Raw genomic sequence first — 26674 nt, 5'->3', positions numbered from 1 at the left:
GATGGACGTGAGGAGATCTACTTCCTCAACACAAATAATGCCTACTCTGGTAATTATCGTCATTATTGTTATCTCATTAGTAGGGATTTATGCTGCCGATTCCAATGCCAATTGAGATCGGCCAATACCAATACCTACAAATCTCATGTGTTAACTGTACATTTTTCAATTATGATGACTGCTACTGACATTAGACATTAGTTGACTGTAGAGTTGTACGGTATACCGGTACTAGTATAGTATCACGGTATTAATGAATTAAAAACGGTACTATATTCTGTTTGAAAAGTACCGGTTACCGGGCATGACGGCGTGTCGTCACGTCGTGACATTGCTGGTTTTAGGAGCAGAGGAGCATGTTCGGCAGCGCATAATCACAGAGTACTTACAAGCAGACAGTGTGTAGACAGAAAAGGGAGAACGGATGCATTTTGGCCTAAAAACTGATGATTAAAGGTGAATCTTTAACACTGAAACGCCCTCAGGAAGAGGTAACTGCTAGCTCGCTACCAGCAAATATCAATTCGCAGTCGGCAGAGTTTTAGCTACTTCTAAATCACTAATCCTCGCCTCCATGGCGACAGATAAAGTGAGTTTCTTACAAGTATCATCCACACCGTAGGAGGATACAAAAGCTAGCACGCCTGAATGTAAAGAAATGCCATGGGTGGATCTACACCTGACATCCACTGTAATTATACCAAGTACAAGAGCGTATCTAGTCGATACTACTATGATTACATCTATATTTTTTTATAGTCACAAAATCTTTTTTCCTTTTAAAAAAATGTATATTATGTTTATAAACTCAGGAAATATGTCCCTGGACACATGAGGACTTTGAATATGACCATTGTATGATCCTGTAATGACTTGGTATCAGATCGATACCTACATTTGTGGTATCATCCAAAACTAATATAAAGTATCCAAACAACAGAAGAATAAGTGATTATTACATTTTAACAGAAGTGTAGATAGAACATGTTGAAACGGAAAATAACCAGATATTAACAGTAAATGAACAAGTGGATTAATAATTCATTTTTACAGCTTATCCCTCATAATGTTGACAAAATGATATAATGGGAAATGGCACAATATGTTACTGCATATGTCAGCAGCTAAATTATGAGCCTTTGTTTGCTTACTTACTACTAAAAGACAAGTTGTCTCGTATGTTCACTATTTTATTCAAGAACAAAATTCTTCAATAGCAATAAGAAACATATTTAATGTACCGTAAGATTTTTTCTTAAAATAAAGCCAATAATGCCTTTTTTTTGTAGTCCCCTTTATTTAGAAAACTATCGAAGGGTATCGAAAAGTATCGAAATACATTTTGGTACCAGTACCAAAATATTGGTATCGGGACAACCCTAGTTGACTGTTATTTAAACTAGTTCCTTATTCTCTTTTAGTACATACAATTGTTTGAGCAAATCAAAGTTAATAGTACACGATAACTAAACAAAAGCAAAAACTACCATTTGTTACTCTTTTAAATCCTTTCTGCCCTTAAAGTCTCCCTGTGTCCAAGGACTTTTTCCCCAACTTTGTAAACATTAACAAAAACAACATAAAAAATTATGGATTGAATGATTAAAATATTAATATCAATCTAATCTCTCTTGTATCAATCATATGGTGATACTACCTTTGGTGTCGACACCATCAACGTATGGCTCGATCAGCCCTCCCTTTCCTGTCGTGTACTGACTGTCACAATGCTGACACACTACCAGTTGTTATATCCTCCTCTCTCTCGATGCTTATTAATCTACATTTCTTGTTAGTATCTGCATCATTTCTGCTCTGATGTGGTTCCATCTACACTTCTTAAACTTTACTACGCACTTATTTTATGTGTCGTTTCAAGCTGGCTTTGCGCAGAGGTCTTCAACATGGGGTCTTTTCATTATTTTGTGGGATCTGAGCAGAGGATGTCATTGTGACTTGTGCAGCCCTTTGAGACACTTGTGATTAAGGGGCTATATAAATAAACTTTGATTAATATTTTTTATAGTCCATCTGCATTTTTTTCCACACATTTAAATGTCTTTAAATGCACATTAACATTGTTTTATGGCCAATATACTCAATATACCTTGTATAAAATAAAATGATATATATAAAATAAAAACATGAATGAATAATTGTTATAAATTATTAAAATAATTTAACATAGACGACCAGGTGCCAGCTAACTATTAGCAGTGCTATACAGTATTCTTTGACTATCTCAGTATTGCACAATAACAAAGTAACTATAGAATCAGTTTAATTTAAAACACAATTTTATACAGGATATATAGGTAGGGATATATCAGTTTGGGGAACCTTGGCCTGGAAAATGTTGACGGCCCCTGGCTTAGTGGCTAGCTTTGCTAGCATGCCTGCTCCTGGCTTTCTCTCTGTGTTTGGTTAGCCTCCTCCTAATACTTGATAATGTTACTTAAAATATTTAAAAATGCAGTTTATTTGCCTAATAGAGATGTCAGGTTCAAACACTGATGACATCTATTAAACAGGACAAGAAGCAAGGAATTAAACAGAGACCGAATTAAATTTGGCTCAATTGAGGAGAGACGCGTAGACACTGTACCCTTGTACACAGTGCCGTCCCACGCCCCTGACGAAAGATTATACGCCTCCTCTTTTATTTGGACTTTCCCTGATTACATGGCAACAGCTGTGTCTAAGGGAGGGGGTCGTAAACAGCCATCGCCTTTGGTTACAGCAGTTCAAAGAAAAGGTCGTAAACAGTTCACAGAAAAGGTCGTAAAACCGTTCAAAGAAGAGGTCCCTGTAGGGGAGTCAGGCCCCGCTTCCTCTTCGCTTTGTAGTTCTCGGGTCAAGACAATATCTTTCTGTTGATTACAATACATCAAAGAAACAGAACACCTTCATGTTGCTTCCCATCCTACACAGTGGAGTTTTACAAGCCTTTTGATTGGTAAAATCAAAGACAGCTTTTGTCTTCTCGCCGGGAACTCATGGCAACACAAAGTTTAGTGATAACTTAGATACAATTATTCTGACAGGAGGTGATTGTTATTAACTGAGGGTGGCTCCTCACCGTATATAGACGCATAATTAAATGCCAGCTTGTCCGCTGGGGGACTATACTTATTGGCATTAATATCAGTTAACATATGTAGAGTATCTTGATAATCACTGACTGACACAATCATCATCCAATTTCTCTTTCAGGGTTTATTGTTTGCATCACAGAAAGCTACAATTTGTTTTTTTGCATTTCTTTGTTTTATTATAATGACTGACTGTTTTCCTCCCTTGTTTTTACGCAGGACGGGCGACTTACTTCGACAAGCTCTTCAAGTTCCGTAACGGTCGCTTTGAGGATCTGCTCAGTGACGAGCTCAATGTGCACCGTGGCGTCCCTAACCGCATGGCGGGGCGCTCTGTGGCGTGTGTTGACAGAAAGGTCAGCGACCCATCGCAGTTAGGCTGCACTATGACGGCAATATTACACAAGTAAACAACACCAACATTTTATATGTTCCATTGAAAATATAGAACATTTACACACGGCGCTCAAAAATCTATCCAAATGTTTTAGTACGACTTTGGTAAGCTATGAAGCTGCACCGCTTGATGTGCTTCAACATCAGAGTATTATTATGGTGTGTGTATAAGGTAAGACATTATGTGGCATTTTGTTTCGCAATATTATGCAAAAGCAACTTTTCTTACCTTCTGGTACCTGCTGATCTGTATTTGGGATCTGTATAAATCCTGAAAAATTGCGCGCTTCCGCCTTTTGTAGTATGTGCCGACACCGTAGTCGATAAGCTTCTTTTTTTTCTCCTCTATCTTCTTATGGGACATTCATCCTCCGCTGTTGCCATTTCTAATATAAAGTAGTGTAAAGTTCTTACTTATATTGATTGATTGAGACTTTTATTAGTAGATTGCACAGTACAGTACATATTCCGTACAATTGACCACTAAATGGTAACACCCGAATAAGTTTTCAACTTGTTTAAGTCACAATTGATTCATGATACAGATATATACTTTATATCTGTCAGTAAACTCTCCATGAAAGTGCTAAAACATACCGGTGTAGTGAGTTTACATTATTCACCCAAGGAACTTTAGTTATTAGAGTTCCGGGCGGACGGTTTATATATATGAAAAAAGATCAAAAATAGACCAGTGTGCCTTGTAATCCGGTGAGCCCTATGGTCCGGAGAATACGGTATTACTGTAAGTAACAAAACTGTACCACTTTTTACGGTAAAATTCTGGCGACTGAGCAGACATTTTTTTTACCGTAAATTCTCTTGTCATTTTTACAGTACAATTTCATGGATAACTTTGCTTTGCTTCATTTTAATATTAACAAAAAAAATCTAATATATGATAGTTAATTTGTTGCATTATTAGGAAACATGAAACTAATAGTTCATTATTATTATTACTACTTTCCAACTTAAATTCATAGAAATGTAACATTACATTATTAACATTAACAACATTAATATTACAGATTCATACATAAGTACTTTCTAACCTAAATTCATAAACATTTAATTAAATTCTGTATTAAAATATATTTCTTATATGCAATGGCACGCAGTGCATGTATTTTTTTTTCTGTCAAAACAGAAAGAAGGAAAACATTTATTAAAGAAAATATTAAGTATTTTACTGACGCATATTATTTCCAGGCTTTTGCCAGCCATATGAAATGAGTTTGACATCTGTGCTTTAAAGCGGTTCCCTTCAAAACTTTTCTACCTTCCATGTTTCTTCAGGGAACCGGCCGCTACTCGGTCTACGTGGCAAACTACGCCAGCGGCAACATCGGTCCCCACGCTCTTTTAGAGATGGATGAGGCTGCTAGCGATGTGGCAAACGGCGTCATTGCCCTGTCTGATGTTGCTGCCACAGCTGGAGTCAACAAGCTCACAGGTGAGACACCAAAGGTCATGATGTTTTGAGCATGAGGGAATTTAAAGTATCAAAGTCGACCGTACTGTGTTTGCTACATTTGCCTTATTTTGGTATGATTGGGCCAGGGCAAGCATACAATGTAGCCCAGTCATAAAATGACTGATGCGATCGCACTTAAAGGACCAATAGCGTCCAGATAATCAAAAGGTTTCTTTCTGTATTTTTTTTGCTCTTGAAAATGAGTCTGGCAGTTATTTCCAATAATATCAGTTAGTTTTTTAGTACCGTAATCAGTAGATATCTAACTGTATTTGGAAGGCCTCTTTTGCATCACCAGACTGGTGTAAGGTAATCTTTGTAAGCTTTGTACCGAGGATGTCGTTGTGGCTTGTGCAGCCCTTTGAGACACTTGTGATTTAGGGCTATATATATAAACATTGATTGATTGATTGATTGATTGATTGAATCTACAGAACCAGAGCCCATTTTCCCGCATATACAGTTTGGTTAAAGGCATGTAAAACTTTAATTTGATCACTTAATTTTATGTTTTTGTCGATCTGGTCCTCGATTACTTCAAAACTGATATGGTCAACATTATGAGCAAAAAATAAATACAAAATAATCGCCATTTCCGGACTTCCCTGCTCTTCAAGCTCTTCCATAGACACCATAGCTTGTGTTTATAAATCTGTCATGTTGTATATAACTGCCCAAAATAATTTTTATTCCATTTCAGCAGTTTAATAGCTCATTTAAAACCCTGAGAAATATGCATCATGGTTTTCTGGCACCATCTAGTGATTAAGAAATACAATTGCACCAAAACAATATTTTCTGAGGTTTTTTTCATCGTCAAGAATGAGTTTAATTCGGTTTTCATGGAAAAAGCATGGTAATATAGCAGGGTTCCGGTCTGTTGAAAAATAACAGTTATAATGGGAGTCAATGGGGCCAAAAGTGTTACGAAGAGAAAATGTGTATACTCTATGGCTATATCCTCCAACATTGCAGTATAAAACACAGTGCAATTTTATTTTACAAAATAAAACTCCCTGGCAAAATTTTGGACCACTAACCTTTCAAACCACGGGTGTCAAAGTCAAGGCAATTAATTATTTGTTGCCCCCCCCGGGATGATATTTGATTAGTATTAGAACACAATTGCCTGCTGCTGTTTTGCACGCACCAATATTCCATCAGTGTTGGCGTTATGAATTTTCAAAATGGGGTCCCAGGGACCCCATCAAGTCATAAAAATGGGGTCCCACTTAACACTTTTGGGGTCCCACTTTTTTGTAACCGTTTTGAAAACAAATGATAAATGTATGCATTTTCCTGTTATATCTCTCATTCTATATTGTGTTTTGGAAAAAGGTTGTCATAAACTTTAATTCAATAAACAAAATAGTACAAAAGAAAACACATTTGTATGCATATAATTTATTCAGTTATAAACATTCATTCACTTTCTTTTTTCCTTCATGGATCTAAACTGTACCGCTGCCGGTATTTTTTTCTATATTTTTATCGTAATATATTCAGAATGTGTTTGTTCTATTGTTGGCCAAAGTAAAACAACAAAAACAATCTGAAGTTGTCTTTATTTTTTAGTTTTAATGCCATGATTTTAATAGTCCGGCCCGCGTGTGCACAGATTTTCCTCCAGCTAAAATGACTTTGACACCCCTGTTTTAAACTGAGCAATCATATCACATAAGGAACACATGTCATGCCCGTTTAGGGCCCTAGAGTTGCACAAGGGTTAATGACAAAACACATCTTTGAAATAGATACAACTACATGACTCGAAATAATCAAAAAATCCAATCCCACAGCACAGTGGCTCACCCACGACTATATTTGTGTGCCTAATATAGACGCAATTCATTAATGACAGCACAGTAGACATGATCGGAAAGGCTGGAAGTCAGGAAAATTATAGAAATATCCTTGTGAAAACCAGTGTCCTCTGCAGTGGCCATTTTTGTTTTGCATTGCTGGTCTATTTTTTAAAGAAATATGTCGAACAAAATTGTGCAAAACTGTCAGGTTCAAACACTGATGACATCTATTAAACAGACAAGAAGCAAGGAATTAAACAGAGACAGAATTAAATTTGGCTCAATGAGGAGAAACGCGTAGACCTGTACCCTTGTACAGTGTCCCACCACGCTCTGACGAAAGATTGTACGCCTCCTCTTTTATTTGGACTTTCCCTGATTACATGGCAACAGCTGTTTCTAAAGGGACGGGGGTCGTAAACAGCCGCTGCCTTTGGTCACAAATCAGTTCAAAGAAAAGGTGGGGGGTCAGGTCCTGCTACCGCTCCGCTTTGTAAATCTCGGGTCAAGACAAAATCTTCCTGTGGATTACAAAATCAAAGAAACCGACGCCTTCATGTCGCTTCCCATCCTACACAGTGGAGTTTTACAAGCCTTTTGATTGGTAAGATCAAAGACAGCTTTTGTCTGCTCGCCGGGAACTCATTGAAACACAAAGTTTTGTGATAACTTAGATACAATTATTCTGACAAAAACATTTGAGATACAGTTACATTTGGGTGCAGGTGGACGCGGTGTTGTGGTTGGACCCATCCTCAGTGATACAAGGTCTGATGTTTTTTGTGACAACGAGAGAGGACCCAACTTCCTGTTCAAGAACAATGGAGACGGGACTTTTGCTGAAGTTGCCAAGCAGTCAGGTGAGACATAAAGCTACAGGCCTTGCATTTGAATAATTAACACCTCCAGAGGTTTAAGTCTCTGTTCAGCTACCACATCATGTATCGGTTTGTTTGATCCATTCATACTGCTATAAAACTGAATGAATCCATTAAAGATACACATTTGTGTGCGCGTGCCAAGGTGTGGAGGACCAGCATCAACATGGTAGAGGAGTAGCACTGGCAGACTTTAACGGCGATGGAAGGACAGACATAGTCTACGGCAACTGGAACGGTCCACACAGACTTTACCTACAGGGCAGTGACTCTAAATTCCGGGTGAGCAAGGAGTGTATGCGGTCGAAGGACAACATAAAAATAAAAATAAAATACTGTACATCTCTAAGTAGGTTTGTTGGGGGGTTTTTTTTCAGAATATTGCGACTGCAGGATTTGCATCTCCCTCCCCAATTCGCACGGTTATAGCAGCTGATTTTGACAATGATGGACAACTTGAGGTGTTTTTCAACAATATTGCCTACAGAGGAAATGCACCCAACAAGCTCTTCAGGTGAGTCTGCTTTAAAAAAAAAAACATTTAGAAAAAGGTATAAAAAAAAACACTCAAATCTGAGCTAAGACATATTACATAATTTTGCCAATTGTAGTATCACATCGCAAAAGAGATATTGTGCAACAATTAATTTAATATACAGTTATACCTGCAAAATCAGGTCATACAAAAATTCAGAGTGACATATCTCCCAACATGCGACGCAACAAAAACAGTTATGAAAATAAAAACAGTAGAGATATGAAAAATATTGATCTCATCACGCCAGTATAGATTTGATACTGTTACTACCCTTAGTATCTATATTTGCAACCATGCGCCCAATTACTCATATAACATTGACTAGAAGTTAGGGCAATTTGTTTATCAATAATGTTTTTTGTTTTTTTACATTTTAATTATAACACTGCTTAACTTCTTTTTACACATATATATTTAAAGCTTCTGTCAAAGGACTGCAGTCTACCTTGTCTGTATGCACATGTGTCATGTGAGCAAGTTTTAATGTTTTAAATGTGATGTTTTATGTGTTGTTTACGGTTTTTAATGTAACCTTGCTGCTGCCCTCTTGGCCAGGTCTCCCTTGAAAAAGAGATCTTTGATCTCAATGGGATTTTTTTTACCTGGTAAAATAAAATTAAAAAAAATATGTGTTCAAAATGATGAAATAGGATTTATAAAATGAATTGCTATTATAATGAATAAACCTTTTATAATACAGAGAGTTTTACCACAGGGTGGAGGGCAACAACTATAAGTAACTTGATGGAGTTACTTCAACCAGGTGAATTTTCCCAAGAATATGACAGTAATTAGAATGACATCATTTAATATAATGGAATACAAGTTAATTGTACTGGTATTACATTTTTTGTAAATATATTTTTATAAATCTAATTTGTTACATTCCCACATATAAAGTCTTTTATCACCATGGAAAAAATGGTTCCAATTTGTAATTTGAAATTGGGGGTTCCAAAGAAAATTGCATAGAAAAAATGGTTTAGATGTGGAATGTTATATTCATATCTTGATCTGGGCCATTTGCTTGTTGTCTTTTTTCACCTCTAAATCTATAATAAACTACCCTAAAAGTGTCTCAGGCGACTTTATTATTACTTTTGAAAACGCTGAATTTAAGTAACAGTACTGAAAGTAACAGTTGGTAATTGTTAACAAAATATAGCAAATTCAAGAAATATAGCCACAAACTCATTACAGTTGTCTCTCATTTATCGCTGTTAAAGGAGTCTGGACATGACCGCGATAAATTAATTCCAGCGATGTAGTAAAAAGGTATTATAAATCAACAATTTTCATAGCTATATAATAAAAAAAAACATGTTTACGACCTTCTAAATACATTTTTCAATATCATTCGAGCCCTCTAGACACCTTTAGTCACCTTTGCACCCTTTTAATACACGGTGTGGCGCAGTGGAAGAATGGCCGTGCGCGACCCGAGGGTCCCTGGTTCAATCCCCACCTAGTACCAACCTCGTCATGTCCATTGCAAGACACTTCACCCTTGCTCCTGATGGGTGCTGGTTAGCGCCTTGCATGGCAGCTCCCTCCATCAGTGTGTGAATGTGTGTGTGAATGGGTAAATGTGGAAGTAGTGTCAAAGCGCTTTGAGTACCTTGAAGGTAGAAAAGCGCTATACAAGTACAACCCATTTATCATTTATTTATAATGTAGCAATACTGGCTAAAGCTGAGCCAATTAGTGGCCACGATACTGAACCGCATGCTCTGATTAGTTTCGTGGCCAATATTAGTGTAGTATTGATATTTTTGGTCTATTTATACATTTGTATGCTTAAAAATGCTTAATTTAGGCCAAAAATGTTAAAGTATGCCTTTGTACACGATGTGGTGAAGCCGCAATATTTCAAGCACGATGTGGCGAGGGACAATACAAGTTGTATGTATACAATATTGTATTTAAGAAATAATTTTTTTTTTAAATGTAGATAACGAGACTGTGCTGAGGTCTTAACCGTCCAGTCATTTTTGAAAAATCATTGAATACACAGAAAAATAAGTGAGTAAACTTAATTTTGGTCTTTACTTGGTCTGCAGAGGATCAGAATGATGTAACCTCCTGTGACTTGCGGACCATGTGACTTGTGGATTATTCCCATTCAGAGTGTATAATGTGTTGGGGTGACATGACTGAGTGAAGAAAAGAAAAAGCAAGGCCAGCAACACTCGTGTCCTTCTAATAATTTGAATATAAACTGCACAGGCTCCACTAAAACACAGACCGGTTTCGACAAGGTCTTAGTCAGTGTGCAATTATTTAACAGGAAGTGATGCACTTAAATTAGGGGTGTCAAAGTAATTTTAGTTCAGGGGGCCGCATGGAGGATAATCTATTCCCAAGTGGGCCGAAATGGTCAAATCATGGCATGATAACTTAAAAGAAAAGACGACTCCAGGTTGTTTTCTTTGTTAGTAAAATAGTACAAGCAACATTCTGAAAAAAAATCACAAATAATCCTCTGGACAAAACACTTCAAGTTTGTTGACAATTCTGAGGAAATTGGTACAGTTTGAAAAAACACAATAAGTTTAGACTTGGTCTCAGTGTATCTACAATGCCAGGATTAAACTTTAAATCAGAGTCTTTCTGGGATCGTACAAAAAACACAACATGTAAATTCTTCTAGGTATCAAATACCTCCTTTGTCATGTCCACGTATCAATCCAGTGCCAACTCAACAAACTGTAAGAAACGGAGGTAAAAACTATTCAAAAGGGTTCAGTTTTCTATATTATTGGGGAGTAAGGGTGCCAAATAACGATGTGTTCGAAGCAGAAGATATAAAATGTCAGGTTTTAAGTTTCATTTGGGAGCCACGCTTTACTTTGTACCTCCTGCTAGTCCTAACAGAATTGCTGTTGTGACATCCAGTGGACACATTTAGAACAGCAGTTTCTTTCATAAATAAAAAAAAATGCAGCTCATTTTAATACTTGGCAAACTCATCACGCGGGCCGGATAAAACCGCCGGCCGTAGGTTTGACACCCCTGACTTAAATAGTCACAGCTGTGGTCAATCAATTGATATAATAAATCAAGAACAACTTCAAAAATTAAAGTGCACATATAATAGACAAAATGGAAAATTGTACAAAATAAATCAAAGACTCAGCACAGTATAATAGAAAAATACAGTAATAAAAAAATGTAATTAAAAAAAAATAATAAAAATGTTTAAAAAAAATGTTTACAAAATGTGTGGGCAACCATTGTAATAAAAACTGAGTGAACGTGTGTATTATATAAATTATACATTTATTTTTTAAAGTAATATATTTCATCCATCCATCCATTTTCTAGATAAAGATAAAGGGGTAGCGGGGGGTGCTTGAGCCGATCCCAGCTGCATTCGGGCGGAAGGCGGGGTACACCCTGGACAAGTCGCCACCTCATCACAGGGCCAACATAGATAGACAGACAACATTCACACTCATATTCACACACTAGGGCCAATTTAGTGTTGCCAATCAACCTATCCCCAGGTGCATGTTTTTTGGAGGTGGGAGGAAGCCGGAGTACCCGGAGGGAACCCACGCAGTCACGGGGAGAACATGCAAACTCTACACAGAAATGTATTTATTAAATATGCACTTTACAGGTACTTTTACCATGCATGTATACGTTTTCTTGCCTGGGAATGCAAATGTCCCCCGTTTGGGTGAATTACCTATATGTATTATTTTTTTAACGCTCATCCTGTTCATGGGTGAATTAGAGCCCCTCCCAGCTGGTTTACAGCCGATTATCGATATCATTCGAATGTTTTGTACATTTGCAGAGTTTCAAGAAGAGCCAATGCTGACCCTTTAATCCAGGAACTGGATGTAGGAGACGCTGTGGAGCCTCAAGGCAGAGGAACAGGTCAGAAGGGGATTATTAACATATTTTCCTCATCGTGGTGCTTTCGCCTCCAGTTTGATGAGAGGAGACACCACATTGAGCTTGTTTTCTAGGTCAACGCATTAAAAGCTCTGTGCCTTTTCTTTTTTTTTTTACAGGCGGCACTGTGACAGATGTGGACGGAGACGGACAGCTGGACCTACTGATAGCGCACGGAGAGAGCGCGGCACAGCCCGTCTCCGTCTTTAGCGTCACACAGGTGCGTAGGTAGCCGTGTGTTGTTTACGAGAGCCTGACTCACTCACTACGTTCATTAGGGCTCGACCAATAAATGGCTTCGAGTCGTCCCTCGCACCCAGTTCGGATCCTACGCTCGGGGTGCCAAAGTAAGAGTCTTCACGAAGCAGAGTGGCGCTCACACGCGCATCATTGATGGAGGCTCTGGGTATCTGTGTGAGATGGAGCCAGTCGCACACTTCGGTTTAGGTAAGTGTTACAATTACGTTAATTCATTCTGCTAGGGATACAGCCCAAAATATCACAATACAGTGGAACCTTGATCTACAAACTTAATTGCTGTTCATTAATACAAAAGTTTGTATACTGAAGCAAATTTCTACATAAACAATGGAAATATGAATGATGGGTTACAGCCTCGACAAAAGTCCATATTTTAGTGAAGGTTCGTACACTTTGAACACAATATAAAGTGTAACTCTACCAAACACTGTGTATCAAACAAACATAACAAGGAGGTGATGGATCAACTTCCTCTTGATTAACAAGCTAAAACAACAAGCTGCTGTCCTGTATGTGCTGCTTTGCCAACACGGTCACACACACAGAGAAGTCCCTTTGGTGCCCTCACAAACAATCAGAAATCACAAACATCCTTAACTTTAACAACCATGTTAATACAATAATAAACATTCAAATCAAAAACAATCAAATCCACTTACCGTACTTTTTGGACCATAGGACACACCGGATTATAAGGCGCATTGAGGGGTCATATCGTGATTTTTTTTCTACATTTAAAACTTCCTTGTGGTCTACATAACATGTAAGAATGTTTCTTTGGTCAAAATGTTGCATAGATTATAGACTTCCTTTTTATTGTCATTCAAATTTGAACTTTACAGTACAGATAAGAACGAAATTTTGTTGCATTAGCTCATTGTAGTGCAGGATAACAAAGCAATAAGGTACAGATATAAATAAATAGATTACTGCACAGATAAATATATTGCACTTTTGCATATGCATACACGTTTATGGATGTATGCTATATTGTCTTTATATTCCAGCGAGTTAGTCCATTTTTGGGGGGAATTGAGGGGATTATTTTAATGCATTCAAGAGTCTTACGGCCTGAGGGAAGAAGCTGTAACAGAACCTGGAGGTTCTGCTACAGAGGCTGCGGAACCTCTTTCTAGAGTCCAGCAGTGAAAACAGTCCTTGGTGGGGGTGGGAAGAGTCTCCGCAGATTTTCTGATTTATGTTTTACAGACCATATTCAAGCTGCTTTCTAACTGTCTCAACAGGATGCGCCGTTTTGTGGTCGGTTTTATTTACGTGCCTCTACTTTGATAGCGTCTTTTCTCCGTCATCTTTGTTGTACCGGTAGTTTTTAGCGCTTCCGTAGCAAGTCTACTGACAGATACAAGTTAGAACTGTACGCTATTTTATATTAGAAATGGAAACAGCGGACGATAAATGCCCCACAACAAGAGGGTAGAAAAAAAGAAGGAGCTCTTTGACTACGGTGTTGGCGCATACTACAATTGCGGACACGCGCAAATTTTCGGGACTATGCCGATCCCAAATACACATCAGCAGGTACCAATAGGTAAGAAACAAAAGGCAAGATGATGTCTCCTAATAGGTGCCATTTTGTGGTCCTTGTACACACACCATAATAATACCCGCTTTTTGAAGCACAGTACCTCATTTTAAAAATACTATTACTACAAAAAATTAATAAAAGTGAATTAAAACAGGTGTAATGTAACAAGAAAAAGTTGAAACTTTGACGCTAATAATACAAAGCTGACATGCAGGCTGATTTTTTTTTCCTTGAAAAAAATACATATATTGAATTGGTATTTAAAATGAAAAATATCAAAATGGTCCCTGCATTTCGGTGGGTGGCCCTTAGTGGGACAAGTTTGGACACCATACATTACACATGCGTAGCATTTTTGCTTATTTTTCGTCCTCCGGTGATAATGATCATTCAGATTCAGATTTATTGGCCAAGTATGTTTAGCAAACAAGGAATTTGACTTGGTAGACTGTGCTCTCTTTGTTCAATGTATGAAACTTACCGTATTTTTCGGAGTATAAGTCGCACCGGCCGAAAATGCATGATAAAGAAGGAAAAAAACATAAGTCGCACTGGAGTATAAGTCGCATTTTTTAGGGAAATGTATTTGATAAAACCCAACACCAAGAATAGACATTTGAAAGGCAATCTAAAATAAATAAGGAATAGTGAACAACAGGCTGAATAAGTGTACGTTATATGAGGCATAAATAACCAACTGAGAACGTGCCTGGTATGTTAACGTAACATATTATGGTAAGAGTCATTCAAATAACTATAACATATAGAACATGCTATACGTTTACCAAACAATCTGTCACTCCTAATCGCTAAATCCCATGAAATCTTATACGTCTAGTCTCGTACGTGAATGAGCTAAATAATATTATTTGATATTTTACGGTAATGTGTTAATAATTTCCCACAAGTCGCTCCTGAGTATAAGTCGCACCCCGGGCCAAACTATGAAAAAAACTGCAACTTATTGTCCCAAAAATACGGTACTTGGGAGCAAGGATTAGTTTGCCGCTAGCAAGAACGCTAGCATTGCCTTGAGGATGCGGTCATCCACTTGTCGCTGTCAAATTTGCGGATAGTATTAAAAGCTCTGTATCCGGACAAATTTGTATCGTGTATATCGCACCCATACATTCTGGCCTGCTTAAACTTGGATTGTGATTGTCCGTCTGTGATAATGGCTTCATTTTCTTGTTCGTGGCGCTGTGGCGGTGATTTATAGGAGGCGATGACGCGACGGTGCTGGAGGTCTCCTGGCCTGACGGTACCGCAACCACTCGTGTCCTCCGGCCTGAAGAAATTAACTCTGTGGTGGAAGTAACGTACCCCAGCGAGGGAGAAATGTCCACACTTCACAATGACACCCAGGTATACTTGCTGTAAAATGCCAAAAACATTGCATATTTTGTTAAGAAAACTATGTTTTTTTGTTTTGCAGTGTGGTCAAGGCTTTGCTGTGAAGAATGGCCGCTGCACAGGTAGGACAATATCAGTTAGTATTTAAAGATTTTCTTTGAATTTTCTTTTGTTTTTTACAGGAATCTGAAGACTTCATTTAAACATTCTCCGAACTTTGCTTAAAACCAAGCCTTTTTTTTTTCTTTTACTCTATGAGTATTATTTTGTACTTGACAATTTCACAGGTCACCTAATGTTACAAGTTTTATTTCCATTGTGCAAACTCCTGAAATTAAGTGTTTTCGGATTGCGACTGACTAATTAACAAGTCATATCCTCTATAAGTGATTGATTGACAACTCATGTATGTGTACCTTTTGTATTTTCCCGCCACCATCCAATCTGTAGCACCAGCTTCATTGTTGGCCAACTCCAGCTCCAGGTTTGAGGCCTCCAATTTTCAGATGCTTTCATTAGTATTTTATCTAAATTGGCAGAGAAGTGAGTAGTTAGGCAGCAGTATTGCAATTAGACAATTTTACAGCATTTTTGCATGTTTTGATGATGTGTCTCCTGGATGAAGCCCTACTTTGTGCATCTTGCAGTCTGCATACAATCATATTGGAAAGAAGTGAACTGAATGCATGATATTAGCAAAGCTAATTCAAGATGTGCATGCACATTTGATTTTTTTTTTTCTTTCAGCACTAAATTGATGACAAGATGCTCCTTATAGTGTTTTAGTATTATGTCCATCTTTTTTTCTCCGCTATTTCCTGTTCATTTTTACTAGTCGCTGTTGACTAATAGCAAACGATAACATTGTGTAAATAAAGACTCTTGAATGCAGCTGTGTTGAAATTGTATTTATTGATAATAGATCTTTGCCATGTGTATCAAACAATCAGCTGCACAAAAACATCAAGAACATAAGACATTCACAATAAAGAGTCTGCTTTTGGCAATTATTTGTCTTTGGAGGTTGAGTCGGATATCAATCAAGGGTCTGCTTTGGATTTAGGAAGACTATTTGACTCATACTTGCTACGTTCTTGCATAATTTCTAATTTTGGAAGAGATCATCTCACTCAGAAACAAAGGTTTGTGTAATGTCTGAGAGGAAAATGGAAGACTTGGCGTTAGTGTTTTGATATACAGTGGTACCTCAACTTAAAAGTGTTTTGAGATATGAGCTGTCTCGGCTAATCGTTATGCTTTAAGTTACAAGCAAAAATTTGAGTTACGAGCATCCCCGCCATTAGTTGGTGTACAAAATGTCACTGCGAACCCCGAAAGATCCGCCCAAAACATACATAACTCGCTAACATTAGCTTATAGCTAGAGATCGACATTGACTTTGTTTTTCCGAGCATGGGAAAGAAGAAAGTGTATGTGAAGTACAGTGCTGGGAAGAAGTGGATGATATTGGTTGAATTAATGAAAGAAAACATCAAAAGCAGCTGGAGCGTATCACTGCTAGTCGGCATCATATTGACGCAGAATGAGTCTAACACCAGCCAAGAATGTTCAAATAATATATAAATGGCAGACATTTATCCATGAAAATATGTAAAAGCTGTGTGTTTGACAGAGAAGCAGCTCAAAGGATATCGTAGTCGTCCACTCTCCAGGATAATTGCTGTACATTATTATTCATAAAACTACTGTACCAATACAGTCTATTGTATTTATACAATCTTATTAATTTTCTATCTAGAAGGGTTTTTTCTTTTTAAAATGGGTAAGCACCAATTAAATTGAATTCATGTAAACGGAAGACGTTGATTTAAGATACAAGTGTTTTAAGTTAAAAGCTCCATGACAGATCCAATTAAACTCTTAAGTTGAGGTACTACTGTACAGGAGATATGGGCTAAGGTCTATTTGAGGCCCCTGCTTTATTTTGCGTACTCCATCTACAATGTCACCTCTTAAGACCCAGCAATGCATTCCAAACAGTCCTCAATGTTCTACAAAAGATGTATGAAAGAACTACGGTACTCAGCACTAGATGCCGTTGCACACTGCAAAGGACAACTTTTCGAGGTCTCAAGAGGTTAAAAGCCAAAAGTATACTATAGTCCTGTTTCAATTAGGTTAGGAGTTGTACAGTACCTTTTCTTCTCGCTTTCTTACAAGAAAGAAAGCAATGACGGCAAAAATGTTTTTGTTCGTCGGGCGCATTGCAACAAAGGATATAAGTGCATGTTGTCTGTGTTCACAAAGCCCGGTGAGGAGTAACATGTCTTTCTTGGGTAAGGGCGAAGGGTGAACTGAGGGTAGGGGCGGTTCGAACGCCCACAGTTGTATGGTGATGTGTGATTAAGGGGACGAGTCATCGAGCGGTGCTGCTGGACACGGAGCTGCTCCCGGAGCTGCAGCCGCTAGAACCCCGGTCTTCATAAATGGAAATCTCTATCTGGTAAAAGTCGTTAGGGACTAAGAACTTGATGCAGGAGTAAGATTGTAGTAACATGAACTCGTGTTCATGCTGAGGAAGGATACAACACGCATTCCCCTCTCTATGGGATCGGTGATGAGCAGGCCCCTGGGAGCGTAGATCTTCTCATTCTGCTCCTGAATGTACTTGGCAATTTTCTTTAACACCTGACACACACAGATAGTAAAAATACGAAAGTCGAGCATACAGCTCCAACGAGGCCATTAACAAAACTAAGTGCTGTATTTTTGTTTCTCGGTCTGTAATTGCCAGAATTGTTACTTGCCAGTGTGAGTGACAGGAAGAAAAGCTCTGACTCACATGGAGTGAAGTCTTTGGAGCCACCTGTCAGTTTGCATGTATACGGTTACCGGTATATGATACAGTGATGCTAGGTTGTATGATGTAAACCAGGGGTGTCCAAAGTGCGCCCTGGAGCCATTTGCGGCCCATGGCACATTCTAAAAAATAAAACATTAAAAAAGTGGGATAAAGGAGAAAATGGGTGAAATGTAACTCTAAAAAGTTGTAAAGTTGACTCAAATAAAAAAAAGCTTCCAAGCAGGTGTTTTTCTCTTTAAAGCTGTCATTTCTCAAAAAAAGATAGTGAATCAAAATCAATGTTATGAATTATTGACCTATTCAAGGCTCAAATAACTTTACATCAAATTTTGCACTTTCAAATATGTTTTGAGGAAAACGTAACATATTTTGCTTTTGCCATATAAAACACTGAGTTTTCGTTGGGGAAAAAAAAATGGCATAAAAAAAAATAAAAAAATATTCATAATCAATGGAAAGAATGATTTGAAAAGTAACGAATGAACCTGCAACCCAATTTGAGGGTTCCAGGTTCGAGCCCAGCTTCCGCCATCCTAATCATCATCCGAGTGAATGTGCAAGACTCCCTTGAAAAGAGGATTCTTAATCTTAGTGGGACTTTCCTCTGTAATTGAAGGTTAAACAAAATGTATGTCTTATTTTAAGCACATGAGTGGGCCCTATAGGATTCCCAGGAACATTTTTTAAACTGTCATTGCTCAAAAAATAATTATGAATGAAAATGAATGGTGTTATGAATTATTGGCCTATTTAAAGCTCCAATTATCAAAATATTTTGCGGCGAAAAGAATGCATAATTTGTGGGGGGGGTTTTCATAAAAAACGGGGTTGTCGTTGACAAAAATGTGTAAAACAAAAAAATCCACAGATAGAGCTCAAGTTGATTTAGAGATTTACTGTAAGCGTTAAAAAATTAAAAAACAAAAATAATAATAATAATAAAAGTATATGACTTATTTTGAAAACATTTTATGACTGAGACCCTTTTGGGACCCGGGACCAAACTTGAGGGGATCCCAAAAAAAATCTATATATTATATTGGTTTTGATAATGAAAAATATCAAAATGCCCCCTGCATACTTTCATTTGTTCAGTTTGCAGCCCTCATTGGAAAAAGTTATGATACCCCTGATATAGATGATGTAAATGATATAAAGTTAGCAATAGAGCTATTAATACTATCATCATATCATCACAACACATGTTGATCACACACAGGGGCGCCGCTAGGGATTTTGGGCCCCATGAAAAGAATCTTTACAGGGCCCCCAACACAGTGTCATTATTTTTTCTGTATTATAATTTCATCATCATTAGGGGCCTCTCTGGGCCCCCTCCATCATGGGCCCCTAGAATCCGTCTCCTTTACCCCCCCTTTTCGGCGCCCCTGATCACACATCTAACTGCAAATCTGACAGCGACAAGCAATCGGTCATGTGATTGCAACCCAGCAAAAAAAAAAAAAAAATTAAAAAAAAAAAATTATATATGTATATATATATATATATATATATATATATATACATATACATATACATATATATATATATATATATATACACACACACACACAAGTATAATCATATATATACATATATGCCACACACCATACAATGTAGAAAAAATATCTTTACTGGAGTTATATAACCATTTGTCATTATAATTTAGCAGATCTGTAAAGTTGACCATGTTTGAAGAAAGTTAAACATTGGGAAACAAATGTCATTGACATTTATGAGTGGAACATGAAAGTTAAGTAGGTGGGAGTTCACCTTCTCATAGCGCGTCTCCATGCAGAAGAAGATGAGATACGCTGTAGCACAAGCCAGGCATCCTTCTAGGTAAGACTGGCCCCCGATCTTTTCTGCCTCTGCATAGTAGTTATTGAGGGTCTTCACAGTGTCCTCGAACAGAGTCCGCTCAATCTGCACACATGAGCAAGGCACGTTTATGAACTGCAGGTTGCGGAAAGGCACAACATATTGTCTCACGCTCACCCTGCTCTCTAGCTCAGAGGGGAACTTTGTCTGGAACTTGCAGGTGGTCCCCTCGCTGTAGTCTCTCTGGATGAAGACTTTGTTGGCGAGAGATGCATTGTGTCTCAACTCCTGCAGGTTGTGGAACTAAAGAAATACACCATGTCAGAAAATAACAAGACTATTAGCATGGAACCCTTTATAAAAATCATTATTTATTGCGCACATTATTGTGTACATTCAGATACAGTTTAGTCCAGAATTACATAGATGGTTTGTATTTAACCTTTTCATGCACCATTTTATACTGTACAAGATTTTTTTTTTATTATATCATTTCATTCCTCTACCATGTTTGACACATGTGGTACGCTTTGGATCATGAGCTGGCCTTTCCTTTTCCAAAATACAGCTCTTCTGGGGTGGTTTACATAGTCATCTCACCCTGTCATTTCTTCGATCAACATTTCCATTTTTTTTTCATTTTTTTATTTTTATCTAATTCACTCAACATTAGAAAAAATATTAACTTTAAAAATAGGGTTGTCAATGATAATGAGTTAACTCATGTGATTAATCACAATGAATCACGTACAGTACACACTTAGATTATGCATGCAATTTATTTTGACCGTACAAGCTCTTTTACCTTAACCGTTATACGGTCAGTGATCAGATCAATGCTTACGTTAGTACAAAAATGAGTGAGGAAACTCAGACTGGGTGGTCGTTGGCAAACTTCATCCAAATTACGGCCTGAGAGAACTTAACATAAAACTCTTAACAAGTTTTGTGCAAATAAATTACATGCATTCAAGTAAAACCCTTAAAACCGTTCCTGGATGACATTCTGACAATAAAATTGCATTTGTGTACATATATTGGGTTCTTTTCTTAACTAATTTGAATTATGCATGCGGGTGATTACCTGTGATTAATCATGATTAATCCGAATTCCAAAACGTGTTTCATCTGATTTAAAAATAATAATTTGACACCCCTAATTAAAATACATCATGAATGAAAAGGAGCAGACAGAAGTATAAACCTGTAATATCTGCCTCCTATTCACAAAAATACAAGTAGAAGACTAAAAAGGCCATATTTCTAATTCATACGATACAATAAAAAAAATAAACAGGAAAACATCACCTTACTATTAAAGTCAGATCTTTTCATTATCATGAGAGCAATTTGTAAAGAAATGTACAATGTTTTGCTCCATTGTCAAGTTTGTGCCATAAAACAACCTTTGTTCGAAATACATATTTCCATTGTCCCTGTTCTAAAACCTATTGACAATGATATGCAAAGTTTGTGGAAGAGAAAACCGGGAACTAAATATAATAAACAGATTAAACAACAGATACAGCAGGAATAGGCGTGAGCAGAAAGAGAGTTCTGGGTAGAGGTGGGGGAAATAATAGCTTTTTAGATGCATAGCAATTCAGACATGGACGATCATAGAATCGATTAGTAAACGTCAATAATCGATTTATCTATTTTAAATAAAGTAATGCAGACAGTTTACAAATTTGGCTGACCTCACCGAGAGATCTGACCAGCTCCTTTACTATCTGGCACTTACTGTCCAGTTTTGCACACATTTTCACTAATTGAATAAATGTGGGAATTAATTTAACTGTTTCTTATTACAAATTACTTCTTTTTAAAGTTGTAAGTGTTAAACGGTTATTAAGTGAAACATAAAGAAATGTAAAATTGCATCAATATACATGATGCATCAATAATCATTTTTAATGGAATCATAGCTCTTGAATCGTAATCGTAATCAAATCGTGAGGTGCCCAAAGATTCCCATTTCTGAATTGGGCCGGGCCTTTTCTGTGCTTAAACCAAACTATGAAACACTCCCAAAAGTCTTAAAACCCACTTTTATTATTTGACTTTTAACTCGGTATGAGTCATTTGGTCCTCTGTCTCTTTGTTACTTATTTTAGTGTTTTTATTACTTTAATAAGGCATCTTGAACTATTTTAAATGCATTGCTCTTATTTGACTTACAATTTTTGTATTTGTTTTATTTAGAACTGCCAGAGTTAAATGGACTTTGTAGCCTACTATTTATTTAAATTGACTCTGTCTGTAAAGTGTCCTATAGAAATAAAGTGGATTGGATTAGATTGAAGGAACCAGATCATAAAAACCACATTGTGACAGTCCACACTGTGGTGGCGTATTAATGCAAAATTCATATATATGTACTTCTGGACGTAACCGTACCAGTACAGTTTTACCTCAACCTAAGAGTGCCTAAACCTAAGAGTGTTTTGAGTTAAGAGCCGTCTCTGGACTATTTATCATGTTTTAGTTTGCAAGCAAAATTGTGAGTTATAAGCATCCCCGTTAATAGTTGGCGTAGCAAATGTCACAGTAAACCCTGTAAAATCTGTTCAAAACATCTGGTCGGTCAAATAATGTTAAAATAATATCTAAACGACGAACATGCATGCATGAAATAGAGAGAAGTCTCTGGAAGGAGATACCGTAGAAGTACACTCTCCAAGATAAATGCGGTACATTATTATAACAGTACTTCATAAAACTACTGCAGTTAGTAGACCTGAAGCAATATTCAAAAAGTCAATTAATCGAACGCTAAATAAAAATTAAGTCGATAACTTTGCTATGTCCTTATGTGTTTGATTTCTCTGTCTCTAGCTTCAAATAGAGAGAAATAGGTCTCACACTCACGCTCTCAGCACCTGAGCTTGTTTATTTATCAGTAATATTAACTGAACGCAGTGAGCCCTCTTTTCAGTCATCCTCAATCTTTGTCTTGGTGGGATGAGAACGAGACACGCACAAGACGCAAAGTTAAAATGATGCATACTTATCAGGGGGAGTCTTGATACCAATTGCATTGACCCAGCCACACACAAAGAAGTTGTAGACTGACGGATAATCCTTGATATCACTCGACAAATCGTTTTTTGAAAAGTATAGGGAACTATTTCCTTTTCATTAGATTTTTTCTACTCCTATCTGCAATCAATCACCGGCAATAGGCACACCTGAAGCTGTCATTAGACCCGCCTTCATAAGCTTGCACAACCTGCTATCCCGCACCAGAACGTAGTCATCTGCTCCTGTACCGTAAGTGATCATTTAGCTCTATGCAATCTTGCTCTGTGTGCTCTCCACCGTCCTGTTCGATTGGTCTCGTCTTTTTTGTCGTCCTTCCAGCAGCCTGCCTTCGTTCCACGTTACGAGCGGTGTGTCTCGTCTTTCCCGCGTTCCCTGACTGCCTCTTGGATCTCGACCTCCCGCCTGGACACGGACCTTCTACGCCCCACTATTGCCCTGGACTTCCTGCTTGTCTCACGGATCTATGAGCCTGCCCCTTTTGGACTTGCCTCTTTCTCAACATTTAAGGTAGTAACATTTAACAGTTAATTCCAACACATAGTCAAGGTTCAAGGTTCAATTTTATTGTCCCCGCGGGGAAATTTGTCTTGGGCACAGTGCATCATTGCTTTCTTAACATACCCAAAAACAGCAGAACAAAAACACAAGCACAGACAACCACAACCAGACAACTAACATTTAAACATCAGAACATGGAGCTTGATAGACATAGGAGGCACTTTGATGTAGGCATAAAATCTACAGTATGGAGATAAAGATAAAGTACCAGTGTACATTGCACTAGAGCTCATGGATAAAGTGCTGTGTGCTAAAGTGCTTAGTTCTAAAGTGCTATGTGCTACATGCTAAAGTGCTAACCTATGTATTAACATTCTATTGCACATTGTTGGTCAGCTTAATGGAGGCTGGGATAAATTATAATTTAAGGCGGTTAGATTTGCATAGTGGGACCCGGAGTCTTCTCCCTGATGGCAGGGTTCCATATTCAGGGAAGAGTGGGTGTTGTGAGTTGGAAATAATTTTCTTAGCTTTTTTCCTAACTGCCTGCTCATAGATGCTCTGTATAGGCTCATATTCTTTCCTCCCTACGATTTTCATTGCCGTTTTAAGCATGCCGGCCAGTTTGCTTTTTAGCTTAACGGTTAGGTTGCCAAACCATGAGGTGATCCCGTATCTAATGATGCTCTCTACAATGGCACGGTAGAAAATCATCATGATGTGGCTGCTTACGCCGTACAATCTTAATCTTCGCGAAAAATATAGCCTCTGTTGCAGTCTATTGCACAGTTTGTCAATATGTCACATATTGACAAACTTGTCACACACACCATACACTTTTGGATTAAGTCACACTCCATTTTCTAGTTTAGTATTACATACATACATACATATATACATATATACATATATACTAGAGATCCGCGGTTTGCGGGCACAACCGCAGAGTCCGCGGATTATCCGCGGATCGGGCGGATGAAATTTTAAAAAATTAGATTTTATCCGCGGGTCGGGTCGGGCGGTTGAAATAAAAAAAAATTAGATTTTAAATAGATTCAGGCGGGTGGCAGTTAAACCAATTCGGAAATATATATACCCGGTACATAGTTAAATGTTGTTACCCACATACGAAAAACGAGCAGGCACCTGCTGCATATGCCACAACAGAAAAAAAGAGATGGACACTTTTACGGAGCGGAGAAGGCCCCTGATGCCTCGCCGGGGTCCAGGACCGAGGCCCCTTCCCCCGAGAGGGCCCCACCGGGAGCCGTAGCTGAGGCAATCCGCGAGAAGGGCCCGACGCACGTCCAGGGTCACCACCGCGCCCACCGCACCGACACCCCGCCTCGTCCGCCTTCGCCGCGGCCGGCGTCACGCGCAGCAGGTAAGCAGCTTACCTGCCCGCCACCCCCGTTGCCGGGGGCTCGTAACAGGGGTCACTCCGCGCGCTCCGCCCGCGCAGCTTACCTGCCCGCCACCCCTGTTGCCGGGGGCGCGTAACAGGGGTCACTCCGCGCGCAGTGCGCTCACGAAAGGGGTGGGGCTCACCCTGGTTGATATAGACAGCAGGACGGTGGCCATGGACGTCGGAACCCGCTAAGGAGTGTGTAACAACCCACCTGCCGAATCAACTAGCCCTGAAAATGGATGGCGCTGGAGCGTTGGGCCCATACCCGGCTGTCGCCGGCAGCGAGACGCGCTTGGAGGTGCGCTCAGCGCGGCTCCCATATGATTGCGCACTGGTGTGCGTCTGGGTCGTGACAGCGTGGCACGCGAATGTCTGTGCTGCATTGGATCAGTGTCCTTTCTTTAACAGGCAAAAGCTTTATAACCTCACTAATGCCTTGCATCGTCTATATTAGATATATAACAACGGGCGGGTGCGGGCGGATGCGGTTCTGATCAAATGTTACATCGGGTGGATGGCGGATGGTTGACAACTTTCTGATGCGGTTGCGGATGAAATAATTGCCTATCTGCGCATCTCTAATATATACACACACATATACATACATATATATATACATATACATATATACACATATATATACACACATATATATATATATATATATATATATATATACACACACACACACACATAGAGCTATACTATGCTCCTGTTGTCTGTGCCGTCTACTCCCCCTGTACGTAACACCTTCAATGACAAGTATCTTAACTTGTCTATTTGTTGGCCCGATCAACAGTATTGTGTGTCAACAGTGGCAGTTTGTGTTGAGACATGTAGGATGTTATAGGAGAGGCAGGCAAAGTGTGATCAGCCATTTGTGCTGGAGAGAAGCCCAGCCACTGGATACACTATCTTCTGTATCCTTCCTTGCTCACTCTTCCAGCCTTTCCTTGAGTTAGGAAGTACAACTCAATACCTTTTACAACCCACTGATGTCATTAGTATTCGTCTTATCTTACAAGTATTTAATGTTATAATGATGTAGCCTCTGTCCGTGGTGCTGAACGGGTTATGTAAATATGTGCTTATTTACACTCACTGGAGGTAATTTAGCCCTTAAAACAAAGCTGCTGTCAGCCATATTGTTTCCATTGATTTACAACGAAACGGCATTTGACAGAAACTAGCTTTAAAAAAAAAAAAAAAAAAAAAAAAAAGGAGAAAAAAAAGGAGGATGTAGTTGCGTGTCCTCAATACACTGACTCTTTTAGCTCGTCTAAATCACGTTCCGTCGAAATAATTTTTGTATGTGTTGTACGCAGTATAGTGACGGGGCTGATTTTAAAAAGAATGAACATTTGAAAAAAATATATTGTAGCAGTCTTACCTCCGTCGCCATGTTGAAGGGACGAGTCCCCGCGTGCCCGGACAGATTAAATCATGGGGGAGGGGCGTCAAGGGGCGGGGCTAAGAGGAGGGCAGGATTTAGCGAACAATCACTTTGTTTTTTTTCACTACACTTTGACACTGTTTTTTTCACACTGTTTTTTTCCACATTTATTTTTTTTAACCGTTCAGGAGGGGTGTCCAAGGTGTGACCCACTGGCCGTTTGCAGCCTCTTGTTTTTTTATTGGAACCTTCTCGGCATACTAGTATATTTATAGCTAGATTTCACTGAAATTCAAGTATTTCTTATAAAATAAAAACTTGACTTTCAGTGAAATGTATGTAATAAATTAAGCATGATGAGTTGACTTGAAACTGTTTGATGTTGCACTTTTTATATGTTGAAGAAAAGTTTTGTCATTTTATTTAATCTGAGCAACAA

General features: G+C 38.4%; 2 protein-coding genes across 2 annotated transcripts in view; one reads left to right on the top strand and one right to left on the bottom strand.

Annotated features, from left to right (window-relative positions):
- Window positions 1–16137, top strand: part of crtac1a (cartilage acidic protein 1a) — a 19197-nt gene extending 3060 nt beyond the window's left edge. The window contains exons 3-14 of the mRNA XM_061988127.2: window positions 1–49; window positions 3312–3448; window positions 4785–4941; window positions 7493–7627; window positions 7791–7927; window positions 8023–8159; window positions 11986–12068; window positions 12206–12306; window positions 12365–12533; window positions 15113–15258; window positions 15329–15368; window positions 15429–16137. The exon at window positions 1–49 is cut by the window's left edge and continues 148 nt beyond it. Coding sequence (XP_061844111.2) covers window positions 1–49; window positions 3312–3448; window positions 4785–4941; window positions 7493–7627; window positions 7791–7927; window positions 8023–8159; window positions 11986–12068; window positions 12206–12306; window positions 12365–12533; window positions 15113–15258; window positions 15329–15368; window positions 15429–15436 — 1299 coding nt within the window. The 3' untranslated portion in view covers window positions 15437–16137. The remainder of the gene's footprint in view (window positions 50–3311; window positions 3449–4784; window positions 4942–7492; window positions 7628–7790; window positions 7928–8022; window positions 8160–11985; window positions 12069–12205; window positions 12307–12364; window positions 12534–15112; window positions 15259–15328; window positions 15369–15428) is intronic.
- A 2-nt stretch (window positions 16138–16139) lies between these two features.
- Window positions 16140–26298, bottom strand: golga7ba (golgin A7 family, member Ba). The gene is made up of 5 exons (XM_061988131.2): window positions 26233–26298; window positions 20069–20194; window positions 19844–19996; window positions 17794–17895; window positions 16140–17707 (listed from the first exon to the last, which is right to left on the bottom strand). Exons 1-5 carry the CDS (start codon window positions 26242–26244, stop codon window positions 17624–17626), a joined length of 477 nt encoding a protein of 158 aa, XP_061844115.1. The 5' UTR covers window positions 26245–26298; the 3' UTR covers window positions 16140–17623.
- Between the last annotated feature and the right edge of the window lie 376 nt (window positions 26299–26674).

Source organism: Nerophis lumbriciformis, linkage group LG27 (assembly GCF_033978685.3).
Source record: "Nerophis lumbriciformis linkage group LG27, RoL_Nlum_v2.1, whole genome shotgun sequence".
Classification (NCBI taxonomy): Eukaryota; Metazoa; Chordata; class Actinopteri; order Syngnathiformes; family Syngnathidae; genus Nerophis; species Nerophis lumbriciformis.
The sequence above is the reverse complement of the archived record's forward strand: the minus strand, read 5'-3'. Positions and strand labels throughout refer to the sequence as shown.

Coding starts and splice junctions, on each gene's coding strand:
- golga7ba (XM_061988131.2), bottom strand. Junction 19,997..20,068: donor CCTCTGAGCTAGAGAGCAGG/GTGAGCGTGAGA, acceptor TCATGTGTGCAG/ATTGAGCGGACTCTGTTCGA. Junction 17,896..19,843: donor TGGAGACGCGCTATGAGAAG/GTGAACTCCCAC, acceptor TGTGTGTGTCAG/GTGTTAAAGAAAATTGCCAA.